The following is a 16,375-nucleotide window of genomic DNA, read 5'->3' as shown; positions in this document are numbered from 1 at the left end:
GAAGACAGAGATCACAGCAGGAGTGACTGAGGTTTGATGTTGGAAGAACTTCCTCAGATTAATATCTGAAGTTGGCAATGGGGATTCCCTGTGGAAGTTACTTCTGAGATTTCTCAGAAGAGACAGGTAGCCCTTTTTGGTCTCGGTGGGATAAATACAAAATGATGAACATGGTGGTCTCTGTTCTCTGTCCTTATGGTTCACAAGTTTTCAAATAAGGCCACTAAGTGCCATTGCACAGGTTATGCCTGGCTGAGGAGGTAAGAGGGGACAGGAACCCAGCTCTAGGTCAGCAGGACAATCCCCTAGCGCAGGGCTGCAGCTGCACAAAGACTGGACGAAAGGGCAAGCAGAGGCCCTGCCCTTTGTCCTGAGTTCCTGACAGCCTGGGGACCTGGCCCATTAGAGAACAGGGTGAGCTGGCCCCAGGGAGAAGGGATGAAGGCTGTCTGGGGATCCCTGAGGGCTGCACACTGGCGCTGACCTGAAGGAGCCAAGCAAAGGCATGGCTCCCAGGAGTGTGTCCAGGCTACAGGCACCTGTCAGCGGAGTGAAAGGTCCTGTGAGGTTAGAGCCAGAGACAGGGACCCAAGGAAGGGTGAGCAGTGGGGGAGAGGGTGTGGGTCCCAGACAGGGTCCAGAGAGGGTTAATCCTGCCGGTCATCTCACATTGAGGGGACTGGGAGAGGACAGTTCTGGGGACCTGGGGGTTGGGCTCCCCACTCTAGCTCTGAGGTTCCTAACTTCTCTCTGTGGGGAAAGGGAGAGGGGTGTGTGGTCCGGCAGCTGGAGTGGACACGAGAAAAAGTGAAGGCTGCAGAACTGCCCTATGCACCTCAGATTCCCTCTGATAGGCTAAGCGAGAAGTCATTGATATTTCCATTCTAAAGTAAGGACTGGCGAGAGATGGTGTTCTAGACTGTAGGTTCTGGGAGGTTGGAGGGAGGGGAGAAGGGAGAGAGGGGAAAACCAGGGACAATTGCTTGCCTTGGCCAGCACCCTCCACCCCCCTTCTCCTATGGAAATTAAAGCTGCCCCAAGGCCCAGAGGAGCTAGTCCATTAGCCGTGGTCAGCAGGGGTGTGTGGAGTGGGGGGTGGTTCTCTTCCTCCAGGTCTTACTGCCAAATGAAAGGCAAAGCTTCTGCTCCATTAGAGCCAAAAACAAAATCAAAACAAAACAAAAAAATCTCTGTGCACATTTTAAAACACACACACAACCCCTTTATAGCCTCTGAATAGTTCAAGTTGAGTGACTTGGGGGTAGGTGGGTGGAGAAGGAACCCTTGGGCCTGCTGGACTAGACCACACAGAGAGGGGGGAGATGCCCTCCCCATGTGCTTTCCAGGTTAAGTCCAGCCTGAGGAGGAGCTGAGAGTGGAGAGAATTAATTCTCTCCCAATTTAGCTCCCTCTGGAATGAGGGCAAGTGGAGGGTCAGCTAAACAGAGAGGGAGAGAAATCTTCCGAGATCCCCAGGGGGTGGGAGGGCTAAGGGAGCCCCCGGAGGTGGGGGCGGAGGGAGTGAAAAAGAAGCACGAGGGCAGTCGAGCGCCCTGAGGGAAAGAGTTCTAGCTAGTACGGAGAAGCTGGGGACCCCAGTCATTCAGCCTCAGAGCGTGTCCGGGTCTCCACAAGGGTCTGCTGCCCCCTCCTGCCCACCCCACCCCACCCCCGGCCGCTGTCTTTGGTATGGAGAAGAGTCCAGCCTGGTGGGTGCTGGGGGAGTGGAGGGACCAATGAGAGGCAGATCCGCTCAGGGGGTGCAGGGAGAGCGCTGGCTGGGGCTACACCCCTGCTCCCCCTTTCCCCCGCCAGAACTTGGGCTTGTCCTCTTTGACGTGCCCGCGGAAAGGGGCGGGAGGGGTACTGACCCGAGGTTCGGTCCCGCGACTCTGAACTCCCTACTGCCCAGGCCTTGCCAGGTCGCTGCCGGGCTCAGCGGAGTCGCCCCAGGAGACCAGGATGGAGGTAGGAGCGCTCTCGGTCTCCAGAGGGGCCAAGTATCTAAAAGGATACTTGGGGTGGGTATAGAGTACAGCCTGGAGTCCCAAACGAGGGGTCTGGAGATGAGACTGCAGTTCCTGGAAAAGAGAGGGGGCGTCCGTCCTGGGTTTAGTGGGGGTCTGGCTCAGCGCTTCGGGCCCCTCTGCGCGAGCCTGGGCAGCGCCGCCTGCTGGCAGGGCCCGCCCCTGCGGACCAACAGACGGGACCCCGGGGAGGGCGCCGCCACCTGGAGGGCGAGTGACTCCAGGGGACGCTGCAGCCGGTCCAGAGGAGACACTTCGCCTCCGCTTTTCGCGTTCGCGGGCTGAGTCCCGGGACGCCAGCACCCAGGAGAGAGGAGTGACAGAGACTCCCCCGGGCATCCCCCGGGCCGCCGGCTCATTCCGCCGGGCTATCTCCAACTGGATCCCGCAAAAGCCTCAGGGTGTGGACGTGGGACCGGGGGATGGACGTGGCTTCCCCGGCTCCCAGAGGGAGAGCCTTGACGCAGAGGCTAGCAAGCTGTACACGAGCGCTCTGTTTCGGTCCGTTCCCCTGCTGAGGTTGGCTGGAGCCGCCGCTGGGACCGCCGCGCTCTCCTTCCTCAGACGCTGGAGGCTGGGCGGTGGCGCACGGAGCTGGAGCCGCGGAGAGCAGAACCTTCTGCCCGAAGCGCCGGAGTTAGGCGGCCCTTGAGCTACTCCTGCCCTTCTGACTGTGGTGGTGGGAGTTCCGGAGCCCCTTTTCTGGGGAGGAGGCACAGGGAGAAACGGAGGGGGAGGGGGCAGAGACGGGAGACGAGCTCTGGGAATGGAAGGACTGTGGGAGGAACCCTGATAAACAGACCAGGGACCGTAAAGAGGAGGAAGAAGAGACGGAAATGGAGAGAGCAGGACTGAAAGGCGACAGGAGAGGGCGAGAGTGACAAGGGAAGGCGTGAAAGGGAGAGGGAGGGAGGCAGGGAGGGAAGAAGGAAAGGGGGAGGGAACCCAGAGAGAGGAAGGGAGCAGGCGGTGGAGCCTGGAGGGCGTGGGGCGAGGCCAGACGTGCAGGCGGGAGCCCGTATGCAGAGCCACGGCCGGGTCCTGCTCCCGCCTCGGAGCCCCTGGGCTCGGGGGAGGAGGCGAGACCACTAGGTTGGTCTATGTCTTTTTCTGACTCCAGTGCAACCTTCCTGCTGAATGAGGTAAAGGCGGGGGTCCCTCTGCAGTGGGTGGGAGGAGAGCCCCATTCCAAGCTAGGAAGTGGGCTCGAATTCGGGAGAGACTGCAGTGATGGAGAGGGAGACCAGAGGTGGAGCTAAGGGTGGAAGAGGCAGTAAGAAAGAGGGAGCAGCTGGAGCTGGCAGTTCCCAAGCTTTTGGAATGGGATGGGAAGGGACAACTGCCGGGGAGCCAGAAAAGGGGCTAGGAAAAGAGGAGGGCTCAGCCAGACTCCCCAGGTCCTCTCCCTGTGTTCCCTGGGGGCAGCTAAAATGCTAGGGGTTTGGGCTTAGTCCAGCTCTTAGAGGCTGCTGAGGAGGAAGATTTCCCTGAGGTCCTAGCTCCTGCCTCAGTTTCCCCACTCAGTGCTCAGGGATCGGGATCTGCCCAGCTTCCTGGTACATTTACAGGAGCAGCTAGGTATCCTGGAGGCTCCCAAGAACTCCAACTCCCAAACCTGGTTCGGGCTGGGCCCCTTATATCCTGCTTCCATGCCTTGGGTGCCTGCCAGCTGCCAGACTAACAGCTCTCTCCTTAGAAGAGGGCAGGAGGAACCTCTCCTCAAATCCTTTTATACCCTCAACTCTCTCCCCTTATGCTCACAGAAAAGCAAAGGGGTTGGGGAACATGGGCAATGACAGGCACATGTCTTGCAGGACTGGCAGTCACTGGGTTGGCACAAGAAGGACTAGGCAGGTATGGGTGAGGTGAGAAACAGTGGGGGAGACATTGAGTTGCAATTCAGAGATAAGGGAAAGAGAGAGAGGCTCTGAAGCACCTGAAAGACCCAGGGGATGGGCCCAGGTATGAAGAACTTGAACCTGTCTCCTGAGGCTGGTTGTCATGGCAACTCAGGCTTCAGAAGCACACTTAGACACCATTGTCCCAGCTGAGGATGAAGACAACAAGGTATGTGAGGAAGGCATGAGGTTGATGGTAGACCCACTGTTACCTACAATATCCAGGACCCCCTGGCAGTGGGGAGGGTTCCAAAAGGAGAGGTCTGGGGAATAGACTCAGGGATTAGGAGAGAAGCAGATGCCTCAGCAGCTGTCTTCTTCCTTTATTTATTTATTTTTTTGTTAAGATTTTATTTATTTATTTTTAGAGAGAGGGGAAGGAGGGAGAAAAAGAGGGAGGAGATAAACATGGATTAGTTGCCCCTCTTGTATGCATCTGACCAGGGGCCAAACCCACAACCCAGGCATGCACTCCAACCAGGAATCAACCAGTGACTCTTCGCTTGGGGAGGTGATGACCAACCAACCGAGCCACACTGGTCAGGGCAGCAGCTGTCTTATTAGCGCTATCTCCCAGGACCAGGAGGGTCATTTTCTTTCATGCCTCATGCCTCATTTCTGCCCTCTGAAAAAACAGAAGGGACTGATAAGGCACAGAATAAAAGGAGGATATGGGAACACTGAGGAACTAGGAGAGGGCACAAAAGTGAGAAGAGTGTCTGGGGACTTCCAGTACAGAAAAAGTCAATATAAAAACCACCCCCGAAAGGTGCTGGACTCAGGAGAGGGAACTGTGAAAGCCGACTGCCGCCCCTAGTAGTGCTCAGTCCCCTCAGCCATAGCGGGAGATCTGACCAAATTCCCAAATCCAGCAAGAGGAAGAGGTTGGGCAGGGCTGGACCACTCACAGAGCTAGACAGGCTAAAGGCAGGCTTAAGACGGTCTTAGGATGAGGCTCTTCCTTTTTCTTGCCAAGGGAACATGAGCAAGTGGCTGATATAAGTGGGAGCTACTTGGTTTGGGTGGTCTTTCTCTGTCATACACAGCGCTTTCTCCCCTAGATCTCATCAGACCCTTTCAGGGCTTTGGTTTTCTAATTCCCCTGTAGCCCCAGAAGGCTGATTCTTGATTTACCCTCCCCGGGTGAGCAACGGGGTATGGAGAAAGACCTCAACCCTCCAGGTATAACCCTCTGTCCCTCTCACATCGCCCTCTGGGGGTGAGGGGTGGGGTTGGAGGGGCAGGAAGGCAATCAAAATTCAAAGGAATGTTTTTGCTCAGGAGATGGGGAAAAAAAGGAGGGGACTCAAACGGGTGGATCTTTGGGGAAGCTTGCTCAAAATAAAGGCTGCTGTTTGGTTTCTAGCCTTAAATCTCAGTGCTCCTTTGAAGGAGACAGACTAGGGCAGTGTGGTACCTGCGGTTCCAACCAGGGTACCAGCCCCCCGCCCCCCGTCCCCGCATCCTTTTACTAAGGAGGGAATCTGGCCTTAAGCTACCGGCTCTGGGGAGACTTGCCCGTCCCCCTACTAACCCCAGTGTGGCCAGATTGCCACCATCTATCCCAGCCACAACACCCCCCCACCTCCATCCTCTGGCTTCTCTCCCATCGCTTTAGGCTCTCCTAAAACAGCCCCTTCTGTCCTGGTTCCCACGGATACCTTGGCAATGCCTGCCTGGCACAGCCCTTGGCAAGGAAATGAGGAGGGGAAGCCCCATCCTGGCCAGACTAGGATGAAATCTGCCTGCGCAACAGGTGTGGGGCTGGCGGACCCAAAACCTACCCCTACTCGCGGGTTGGGCGGCCCCGCCCTTTGTTGCGGGGTCTCAGCACAGAGGGGGCCGATCACCTGGTGGGAGCAGGGGCTACTTCCACTGCATTAGCCTGTAGCAGCCAGACCCGTTCCTCCTTAGTACCATTGCGGGGTTCGCTTTTGGGACCCTCAGGGCGCAGCCGCGCCTCCGCTCACCTGGGATGCCTCCGCCGCCCGCCCCGCCCCTTCTGTCTCCCTATTTTCCAGTCTCCCTCCCTGCGCCTCTATCCTTCCTTTCTCTCTTTCCAGCCTCCCCGTAACCTGCGCGCGCGTTCGCGGCTCGGGTCTCGTCCCCGCCGCGGCAGCCGGCCCGCGCCCCTCCCCCGCCCCGGCCCTTTGTTTCCCGGCGGAGTATTTCCTGGGTTGCCGAGCGTCCCTGTCTCCGCATCTCCCCTCGCCCCGCCTCCTCCCGGCCCGGGTCCGCCCGCCCGCCCGCCCGCAGTCTCTCCTCCCCTTCCTCCCCGCCGCACCTCCGGCCCCGAGGTGCCGGGAGACCCACCTTCCGCGCAGCCCCGGTCCGCCACCCTCTCCCGGCCGGGTCCCGGGCTCCCCTGGTGGCCGCCGCCCCCGCGGCCGCCCCCGCCAGCTGCCGGCGGGGGGTGGGGGTCAGGTGGGCGGGCACTATTGTTTTAGGAGCCGGCGCCGGATTCTTCAGCCGCGCTCGGGGTGGGACCGGCAGGGTTTGGGGGGTGGGGTGGGGGGAGCCGTGATTTGAGCTCCGAGCAGCTGGTCTTCGCCGCTCGCTCCCTCCTTCGCGCTCTCTCGCTCTGCGCCGCCGTCCGCAGGGCCGCGGGGCTCAGTGGCATCTCCCGGGCGCGGCCCGCAGTCCTCGCCCCTGCCTCGGGGCCACTCCCGCCCCCCGGCGCCGCTCGCTTCCCCCCGCCCGGACTCCCCATGTATGACGACTCCTACGTGCCCGGGTTTGAGGACTCGGAGGCGGTGAGTGCCCGCTGCGAGGGTGGGGGTGGGGAAGTTGGGGTGACACCTCCTCTCCCTTGGACCCTACTGCCAGTTCAATACTTTGAAAGGGCGCCTCAGCGTCGGGGCAGGGAGTGTCGGGGTGGGGGGGCGCTCCAGGAAAGTAGGAAGATGGATTTTCGTGCCAGGTGCCACTCGGTTCCCCAGTCCTAGACCAAAAGACATAGGCTGTGTACAGGGAGCGGGGAGTGCGGGGAATGGCTGGCTGAGCAGGTGTCTCCAAAGCCCAGGACAGAAGGGTAGAGGGAGGAAGGGCTGGAGGCTGAGGGCACAGGGGCTTTGGAAAGGGCACACTCAACGCCTGGAGTTCCCACAGGAGCACTTATGGGGTCTGAACACAACAGCTCCAGAGAAGCTGGGTCTCTTGGGTCCCAGGGGGACAATTCAGACATCCCGAGCCTCAAGTAAAGGACAAATTTAGGGAGCCTGGGAGAACACCAGAGAGTCAGGTACCAGCCTCTTCAAACAGAAAGATCACAAAACTCGAAGACCTCTATTATTCCCTTCCCCTGTCCAACCTGAGCTCGCCTGATCTTCTCACCCTCGCTCCAAGGCTAGAAGCTGGGCACCCAGCACATGGGTGGGCCAGCTGTCTGACCCCATCCAGTCCATGCCTCCTGCTGAGGTGCCCTCAGAGCAGCGGGCATCCTGAGCGCCTGCTCAGCATGGAGGACCTGGAGGTGAAGCCAGAGGAGCTGAGGGCCTGGGGATGGAGAGGAAGCTCTTTGCTCAGACAACCAGGCAACGGATAAATATTTAATTCTCCTCTTTGCTTTTATCTGCTGACCCACTGAGACAAATCAGCTCATTAGGCAGTGATTCCCGGAGCTCAGAGAGCAGGGAGAGTGCCTGGAAAGAGGGGGCAAGGATAGGGAACAGCTTCTCTCACGCATCCTGTAAGAAGGCCTCCGTAGGAGAGAACCACTAAGTGGTTGGAAGGGGTCCTTCATAGGTGGGAAAGGGAGAGCACTCCAGGGTCGAAAATGGAGTGGTGGAGTCTTCTCCCACCTCTTGCTGCCAAGCCCAGGATAGATGGGTTCTAGGGTTCAGAACAGGCAGCTATCAGTCCTTTTCTGGGACTGGGCTCCTGCTGGGCCAAATTCCCCATTAGGCCTCTGGGGCTAATTACATGGCAGCAAGAGCAGATGATTTTCAAGGCTCTGGTGGACACCTCTTTTCGACAGTTGAAGGGACAGCTGGCATAGCCCAGGGTGCCAAGGTGAGCTTGAGCACAAACCTTCCTGCCGGGCTGGAGGTCCTTAGGAGGTTCTTCCTGTCCCTGGTGAGAAGGCAAGAGCTGCTGCAAGATGAAGGGTGACATGGGGACAGCTTTGGGGGCAGTCTGCTAACCCACCACATGCTCCCTAGCCCTCTCTGGTGCCTGGGTCACCCTCCCCCACTTTGCTTTCTCTTGACTGGCTCCTTGCTCTCTCTGAGGCCCCCTCTGAAGCAGTAGGAGGGAGATCAGGCTCTAAATAAATCCACCGGCTCATCTCCCTCCTCTCCTTCCCCCGTGCCAGGCAAGAGTGGAGCTGCATCCTGCCCACACACTCACCAAGCAAGGGGGGCACCACTAGGGCACTGTGCCAACTCCTGGCAGCTCCAAAGTATTGAGCCTCTGGCTGTCTTGGCATAACAGGGTAGCGGAGGCAAGACCCCAGGTTAGGCTTGGCAAGGGCATCCTGGCCTCCCAAGCGATACCAGAGCATGAGAGACAGGTGAGCCCTAAGGACTTGGGAGTAATGGAGAGGGGGCTCCATTCTGAGCCTGACTCATTAGCCATTTAAGGAGAGATCCTGTCATTCCCATCCTAGGGCAGGAGGCCAGGTAATCCAGCCAGGGATATTATTAAGATGACTGAATTAGGCTGAGACCCCGGAGAGCAGAAAGTAAAGGCTGGGCATCTAGGAGGCAACTGATGGGCACTTATCCCGCCTCGCCTGCTGCTTCCCAGCCTGCTGGCCTCCGTTCCCTGTGCTCGGCCGCCTCCCACAGAGGTATAATCTGTATCTGAGACCCCTGGGAGGAAGCCCCCGACTCTACAGACAGTGCAAAGGTTCTTCCCGGGGCTCAGCTGCTCTTTCTCCTACTGCCAAGCCAGCCTCATGTGTTCTCCAGAGAGACAAGAAAGAGCATGAGACACTGCTCCTCTGTAAAATGAAAGACCTTCCCCCCTGTGGTGTCTTCATGCCTCCTGTCTTCCACAGATAGGACTTTAGCCCAGGCTCTAGGGCCTGGGCCAACATCATGCTGACCAGCCCTCTTGCCCCTGGTGGGGCTGGGGCAGAAGGCGTGGTGGACAGCAGGTGTATGAATCTGTCGCCCCCATGGAGAGTCTGGCCTCTGCTGCCTTCTGTAGGTGGTTGCGCACTGTGGGCTTGTGGGAGTCTTCCTCAGTCCGAGAATATCCTAAAATCCCTTCCGAAGACACACACACAACACACTCACTCCCACACGGGCTCCTTATCTAGGCTCCTACCTTACCTCTGCCACCTGCACCTCAGAACTGGCAGAAGTACCACTTCAGGCCTCTGATCATAAACAGGAAAAATTGAGGCGCCCCCCCCCAAAAAAAAACAAAAGATTCCCTTTTCCCTCGACTGATGGGGACCTCAGCCATCCTGACATCTGTCCTGTCCTAAGGCCCAACTTCCCTTGCTCATTTGGGCATCTTCCTGAAGGCAGGGAAGGTGAGCTCCACAGCCCTCGAAATGCATCCATGTTGCCCAGAGACCCCCATTCTGGGCAGAATACAGATACTCTCCCAGCCCAGGTTACAAAGACCCCCTCCTTAGAAGCCCAGAGTCCTGCTCCTCCGCTGCTGGGTTGCCTGGCCCCGATAACGCCTTCCTCCAGAGCTGATACCCCATTGCGGAAGGGGTGAGGAGAGGTGGTGGGCATGGCCCGGCCTCACAGGCCCATGGAAATAGTTTTGTGTTGTCCTCAGTCTGTGTCTTTTTGCTGCCCATGCCTGGCCAGTTGCCCCAGCACTATGAGAGGAAAGTGGGGTGGGGGAGTAGAGAGGACGTAACTTCCAGGAGTTGGCAGGTCTGTGTCCTCTTCATCCCGGAGGGGTAGGGACTGGAGATGAGGTCTAAGGGGTGCATGGCTGTATTCTGACCCTCAGGACCAGTGCCGTGCCAAATGGCAGCTGTTGCCCATTCCCAGCCGGCTGCACGTCTGCCAGGCATTTTAAAGGGGTAATGTCTAGGCCCTTTTGAAGGCTGATGTGAACAAGAGGGCTAGGTCACCTGCATTCACAATCATTTTCAATATATCATCTTCAAGTACATCTCCCTTCCCTCTGCCTCAGAGGAGGACGTGGTAGAGGGGAGAGAAGGGAGGAGGGAAGCCAAGGCTCTATTCAAAGCTGCAGTATTAATAGGCTTGGGGGGAGGGGCCCAGATCTTAGCACTGGTGGGTCGGTTGGGTGGCATTCCTAAAGCCCCAGAGGCACTAGGGCCCTTGGGGGGGGGGGGGTGGAATGGAGGGACTGTTGGAGTCCAGCCACCCCTGTGGACAGGGAGAGGCTGGGGTCTGTGGAGGCACAGCTGTAGGGTTTGGATGGTGCCGCTCTACTTCCTACCTGAGCCCTACCTGATCATAGCCTCTTCCCCACACCAGGGTTCGGCCGACTCCTACACCAGCCGCCCATCTCTGGACTCAGACGTCTCCCTGGAGGAGGACCGGGAGAGTGCCCGGCGAGAAGTGGAGAGCCAGGCTCAGCAGCAGCTGGAGAGGGCCAAGGTATCCTCTTGTTTGTGGGCTGGGGGCAAAACAGGCCAGGCTGGGTGGAAACCTTTGCTCTGTCCTGAGTCTCTGGAGGATGATGAGCAGGATCTCTGTGAGTGTGAAAGGTTGTGTGTGTGATGGGTGAGCGATGGGGCAGTGAAACTGGAAGGGGTGCTTTGAGGCTCCCCTCATTGGCGCTGATGGCCAAATTCTCCAGCACAAACCTGTGGCATTTGCTGTGAGGACCAATGTCAGCTACTGTGGCGTACTGGATGAGGAGTGCCCAGTCCAGGGCTCTGGAGTCAACTTTGAGGCCAAAGATTTTCTGCACATTAAAGAGGTGACCAACCCTCCCCGCCTCCCCACCACAGAGAAGCCATTTAATTTCCCTTCTCTTTCCCTGGTTCCCACACCTCTTAGTTTGGTCCTCAGTCTATAAACAAGTCCCTGAACTCCTCAGCTCTTGTCCCCAACACACACCTGTACACCCCTCATATCCAAAACCCAGTCCCCAGGATCTCCACCCTCTGAGACCTGGCTTGGGCCCCAGTCTCCATATGTGTAAAGTGAGCAGTTAGATTAGCTGCCTCTCAGGTCCCCTGTGACAGCTGTGATGCCTCCCAGGAAATCTTGGGGGTGGCTCAAACCTGGCTGCCCACCCCTCTGGTCCCTGCCCCTGCCCCCTCCCCTTGTGCTGCCTTTGTCAGACTGGCTCTGGGCCTGCCTCCCCGGCCCTTTTCACACTGGAGAGCCAGGACGGAGGCCTGGGCCACCTCCGCTCACCGCCCCTTCCTGCTCCTCCCCACCTGCAGAAGTACAGCAATGACTGGTGGATCGGTAGGCTAGTGAAAGAGGGTGGGGACATCGCCTTCATCCCCAGCCCCCAGCGCCTGGAGAGCATCCGAGTCAAGCAGGAGCAGAAGGCCAGGTGAGAGCAGGGCTGTGACTCAATAAACATGCCCCCCAAACGTGGGCACTTTACCCATAGTTCACTGTGCATGCACGCATGTGCCACCCCCCAAATACACTCATACCAGGTACACACATTTATACTGCACACACACACATTTACAAATGCACTTGTCACACCTTCCTCACTTGCTAAAATGTAAGAAGACACAACTGTTAAGTAACATGTAGAACACAGACACACAAAGGCACGTACTGACCTCCCTTTCTGCTCTCAGGAGATCCGGGAACCCCTCCAGCCTCAGCGACATTGGCAACCGACGCTCCCCTCCTCCATCTCTAGGTAGCCTCCCCCTAACCCACCTGTCTTGGGTAGCTGGGTCACTACGACACAGGGGCAGGGAGTGTCCCCAGGTGAACCGTGTGGGAAGAGGTCGGTGGAAGGGGAAGGGTCAGAAGAGTGGAGAGAAGCCCAGCGTCTCCCCCAGGGAAGGGAATACATGCCCACAGGGCCTCTTCCCCCTTCACCAACTTTAATCTTTTATTTCCTTTTCTAAAAGCCAAGCAGAAGCAAAAGCAGGTGAGTCAAGGAAGGGACCGGGGCTTGGGGGCTCTCGGCTCATGGCTGTGGGAACAGGCTTCTCGGCAGTCATTGTGGAGGGGCAGCAGCACGGGGGAGGGGGCGCAGAACTTCTGAACCTGCCCCACACCCGTCACGCATCGGGCAAGCCACAGGGCCATGGCTTTGCCTGACCTCAGGTCCATTCTGCAGGCAGAACACGTTCCCCCATATGATGTGGTGCCCTCCATGCGGCCTGTGGTGCTGGTGGGGCCCTCTCTGAAAGGTTATGAGGTGAGAGGAAGTTTTTGACCTCAAAGAGTCCCATCTACCAAGCCTGCCATGGGAAGGCCCCAGGGACAGGGGCTGTTCTCCCCCACACTACCCCCGTGTGTGGAGGGGGTGGGCTCCGGGGCTGTACCTGGGGATGCAGATGCTGCCCCTCTCCAAGAGAGCCCTCAGTCAGTTCCATTCCCTTCCGCCCACCCAGGTCACAGACATGATGCAGAAGGCTCTCTTCGACTTCCTCAAACATAGGTTTGATGGCAGGTAAGCTGCATTGGCACGAGGTGGCGTGAGGACCAAGGAGAACATCGCTGTCTCCTACCAGGTGTCTGTAGCAAGGTCTTTTCTAAAGGAACAGTTAGAAGTTAGGAAGTCCTGGGCCTAGAGCTTGAAATTTGGAAGTGAGCTGTGATTCTCCGCCACTACCCCAGGATCTCCATCACCCGGGTCACAGCAGACCTCTCACTGGCCAAGCGGTCTGTGCTCAACAATCCTGGCAAGAGGACCATCATTGAGCGCTCCTCCGCCCGCTCCAGCATTGGTGAGAAGTCCCCAGCTCCTGCTTCTCTGCTCACCCAGGCCTTCGTGAGCACCTCCGTCCTCCCTCCCCCTTCCCGGACACTTGCTCTGCCGCCCCAGGATTGGCAGGAACGCACCCCATCTCCTCAGTTCCCTGTTCTCCTGCCTCCCTGGGCCTTGATGAACACCCTCTTTTTATTTCCTTCCCTTCCACCATTGGGGAGCCCCCCAAGCCCCATTGGAGGAGGAAGTGGGTGGAGCTACTGGTGAGCACTGTGGCCCGCTTGCTCCCTCCCTAGCCGAAGTACAGAGTGAGATCGAGCGCATATTCGAGCTGGCCAAATCTCTGCAGCTGGTAGTGTTGGATGCCGACACCATCAACCACCCGGCACAGCTGGCCAAGACCTCGCTGGCCCCCATCATCGTGTTCGTCAAAGTATCCTCACCGAAGGTGGGCAGACGAGGTCCCCAGGGCTGCCCTCCCAGAATGTGCCCCCACTCAGCGTGGCCCCCGCCCCGGAGCCCCTGTGTTCCCTTTTCCTGGTGCCAGATCACAGATGGGGGACGTGCCCTGTTCTTGTTAAGTTCAGCTCTGCCGGAGTCCCCAAGACTCCAGGCCCAGCCCCGCCCTTCCCCCCTCAGGTACTCCAGAGACTCATCCGCTCCCGCGGAAAGTCACAGATGAAGCACCTGACTGTGCAGATGATGGCTTATGATAAGCTGGTTCAGTGCCCGCCGGTGAGTTCCTGGGTCGGGTGCTCCTGTGCCTGCTCTTGCTTTCCCAGTGCTGGGGCAGTGAAGGCATGGGCTACTGCTGCTTGGAGGAAGCCCACATTCCCCCGTTCCTTCCCTGCCCAGGAGTCATTCGATGTGATTCTGGATGAGAACCAGCTGGAGGATGCCTGCGAGCACCTGGCTGAGTACTTGGAGGTTTACTGGCGGGCCACACACCACCCGGCCCCCAGCCCTGGGCGTCTGGGCCCTCCCAGCGCCATCCCTGGACTTCAGGTAATCATTTCCACTGGCCACTGCTGCTTAGGCTAAGCCAGCTTAACCCTAACCCTGCCCAAAGGCTGTACTTGGCCTCCAGTTTGAAGGCCAGAGGACGGGAGAACTCAGCTCTGCTTTACAGAGCTGGGCAGATGGGCTAAGGAACTTCCTGATGAGAGAGGGGGTAGATCCTTACGATGGGCTATCAGAGGCTACCTTTCCAGAGCTGAAAACAAACACACTCTCAAACTTTTCTCTGCTCTGTCTTGAAGGCAGAGCCTGAATTTTGCAGGAGTTGAAAGCAATAGTTTTATTTTAAGAGGAAGAATATGCCAATATAATTCCCTTTCTTGCACTGTTTCCTCTACCCAGGAACTGAGGGTTGAGGAGAAGAATCCCCCATCCTAGTAGAGGTGGGAGGGAGGCCAAGGTGGGGTCCATACTGCCTCACTGAGAGCTGCTGTGTTAACCCAGAACCAGCAGCTGTTGGGGGAGCGTGGTGAGGAGCACTCCCCCCTCGAGCGGGACAGCTTGATGCCCTCTGACGAGGCCAGCGAGAGCTCCCGCCAAGCCTGGACAGAATCCTCGCAGCGCAGCTCCCACCACCTGGAGGAGGACTATGCAGACGCCTACCAGGACCTGTACCAGCCTCACCGCCAACACACCTCTGGGCTGCCTAGTGCTAATGGGCATGACCCCCAAGACCGGCTCCTCGCCCAGGACTCGGAGCACAACCACAATGACCGGAACTGGCAGCGCAACCGGCCCTGGGCCAAGGATAGCTACTGACCACCTCCTGCTGCCCTACCCTGGAAGGCACAGGCACAGCTGCCTGGGGCACCCACTTCAGGCAGGCTGGCGTTAGACTGGCATTAGGCTGGCACTAGGCTCAGCCCCCACAGCCCCCTGCCCAGCCCCAGAGCTGCCTGTGGTTCCAAGGTTCTGGGAAAAGCTGGGGGCCCCCTTACCTCCTGGGCAGTGACTCCCCTAGGCTCCCATTCCAGGTACTAGCTGTGTGTGCTGCTCCCCTGGCACCTTCCTCTCCTCCTGCACAAGAAGCTGCCCCACTGGGCAGTGCCCTCAGGCCAGGATCCCCTTAGCAGGGACCTTCCCACCAGACTCAGGGAAGGGATGTCCCCTCAAAGTGAAAAGAGGCTGCAGTGTGGGCAACAGGGCCTGAGGAAGAAACAAGGCCCGAGGTAGACACAAATCCTAACAGTCAATGGACTCAGGGGTTATGCTTCGGGGTCCGAGGGCCTCCGCTCACCTCACTGCCACACACCAGAGAAGAGACAATCAAAGCCCAACTGCGTGTCACGCCTGTCCTTCAGCTGGGCGGGGCACCGCGTGCAAGGCTGGAGCAGCAGGCAGGCTGGGCTGGGGCCAAAGGCCTGGCAGCTGAACCTCTGGAAAGGAAGGGCTCTCCTCACCCTGCCAGGAATGTTCCTAACATCTCAGAAGACCGGGACCCAGGAGCATGGTCAAGCCAAATGGTGGACAGCAGCCCACCTGAGTTGGGGTTTGGGGAGGGCATGTGTAGCAGAGACTGTATGGAACAGCTTTGGGGCCTCTTTGCCCCTCTCATCCTTTTGCTCTTGCATCTTGTCATTTCTTGGCCCTCATGCCTCCTGGGGCATGAGCCCCAGATTTACTCCCTCATTCATTGCTGCTTGTTACGTTAGGGTTAGATGGGGAGAGACAGGACACAGTGGACAGCCCTCAGAAGCCCTGTCTACCCAGCTACCCTTGCCTTATGGCTCTAGTGTGTGACCTACAGAGCATGCTCCACGAGACCCTGCCCCATTCACTGTCATCACTAATAAACACCATGCACAGTCCCTCAGGCTTCTGTTCTGTCTGCTGGCTCCGGTGGCTGGTTCCTCACTGTGTGGCCCAAGTCTGGAGGAGGCTAAGAAGTCTCCTGGCCTCCATTCTCTCACAAAGGACCCACCGAGTGGAAAGGGCAACGGGAGAGCTGGGGAAGAAACCATGCTCCCGGGCACCCCCAGGAGTACCCCTCACGCCCAGGTACCTGGAGGGCAACATTCAGCTACACAGAAAAGATCTGTTCTAAGAGGTGGGGAAGAGGCTTAACCTTGGCTTTCTACTGTCCCCGCATCAGGCCCTAGTAGTTGCAACTTAAACTCCACATACTTGCCCAACAAATTGCTACTTGCCCACCACATCACGGGGTAAGGAAGAACCTAAAGATGGGAGCTCGTGGGAGACCTGGCCTGCAGCCTTCTCCCCACAACCTACCTCGGCCAGCCCAGCTCACCACTCCCTAATGCAACTGACACCCCATCTCCACCCTCCGCACTGGGGAGCCAGAAGCGAAGGGACTGGAGACTGGGGTCAGGCACAGAGCACCAGGGCATGAGAGTGGTCCCAACGGTGCTGCACCCCACCAGTTTCACAACTGCTTTCCTTCCTCACCCGTGCAAAGCTCCCCAGAGGGTGTGCAGGTCAGAGCTACAGTTACATGAGGCTGGAGAAGGGGAGGGAGAAAGCATTAGGGTGCTATTCTCCATGGTTTTTCTGCCTCCTGCCAAGGGCCTCCTAGGACCATCAGCTGAGACCCTAGGCTCTGCTCTGGATGGGCTTTTTTCATTCCTAAACCTGTTTTCTGTGGTTCCAGGGAGCACACGAGAGATAAGTTTAGCT

General features: G+C 58.2%; 2 protein-coding genes across 4 annotated transcripts in view; one reads left to right on the top strand and one right to left on the bottom strand.

The window, feature by feature from the left end:
• Window positions 1-1,875: 1,875 nt before the first annotated feature.
• Window positions 1,876-15,549, top strand: CACNB3 (calcium voltage-gated channel auxiliary subunit beta 3). Of its 3 annotated transcripts, none has more exons than XM_036019105.1 (13): window positions 1,876-1,968; window positions 10,342-10,464; window positions 10,667-10,789; window positions 11,262-11,377; window positions 11,637-11,701; window positions 11,919-11,938; window positions 12,131-12,211; window positions 12,408-12,466; window positions 12,634-12,743; window positions 13,021-13,172; window positions 13,364-13,459; window positions 13,580-13,729; window positions 14,186-15,549. In XM_036019105.1, the coding sequence occupies exons 1-13, from the start codon at window positions 1,963-1,965 to the stop codon at window positions 14,498-14,500; spliced, it is 1,416 nt and encodes a 471-aa protein (XP_035874998.1). In that variant the 5' UTR covers window positions 1,876-1,962; the 3' UTR covers window positions 14,501-15,549. The 3 variants fall into 3 exon arrangements, with proteins under 3 accessions (XP_035874998.1, XP_028387842.1, XP_028387841.1); XM_028532041.2 differs by lacking the exon at window positions 1,876-1,968 and adding an exon at window positions 3,012-3,169; XM_028532040.2 differs by lacking the exon at window positions 1,876-1,968 and adding an exon at window positions 6,459-6,678.
• DDX23 (DEAD-box helicase 23) overlaps window positions 2,071-16,375 on the bottom strand; it is a 29,023-nt gene continuing 14,718 nt past the window's right edge. Inside the window, exon 16 of the mRNA XM_036019104.1 lies at window positions 2,071-2,081. Within this exon, the coding sequence (XP_035874997.1) occupies window positions 2,080-2,081 (2 nt within the window). The 3' untranslated portion in view covers window positions 2,071-2,079. The remainder of the gene's footprint in view (window positions 2,082-16,375) is intronic.

Source organism: Phyllostomus discolor, chromosome 2 (assembly GCF_004126475.2).
Source record: "Phyllostomus discolor isolate MPI-MPIP mPhyDis1 chromosome 2, mPhyDis1.pri.v3, whole genome shotgun sequence".
In the NCBI taxonomy this organism is placed as follows: Eukaryota; Metazoa; Chordata; class Mammalia; order Chiroptera; family Phyllostomidae; genus Phyllostomus; species Phyllostomus discolor.
This window is presented reverse-complemented; position numbering and strand designations above follow the sequence as displayed.

Bases quoted from the DNA above. Each gene is read 5' to 3' on its own strand.
- CACNB3 (XM_028532040.2), top strand. From the start codon at position 6,634: ATGTATGACGACTCCTACGTGCCCGGGTTTGAGGACTCGGAGGCG. The intron at 6,679-10,341 runs GTGAGTGCCCGC...TCCCCACACCAG, and splicing joins GGTTTGAGGACTCGGAGGCG to GGTTCGGCCGACTCCTACAC. The intron at 12,467-12,633 runs GTAAGCTGCATT...CCACTACCCCAG, and splicing joins AAACATAGGTTTGATGGCAG to GATCTCCATCACCCGGGTCA.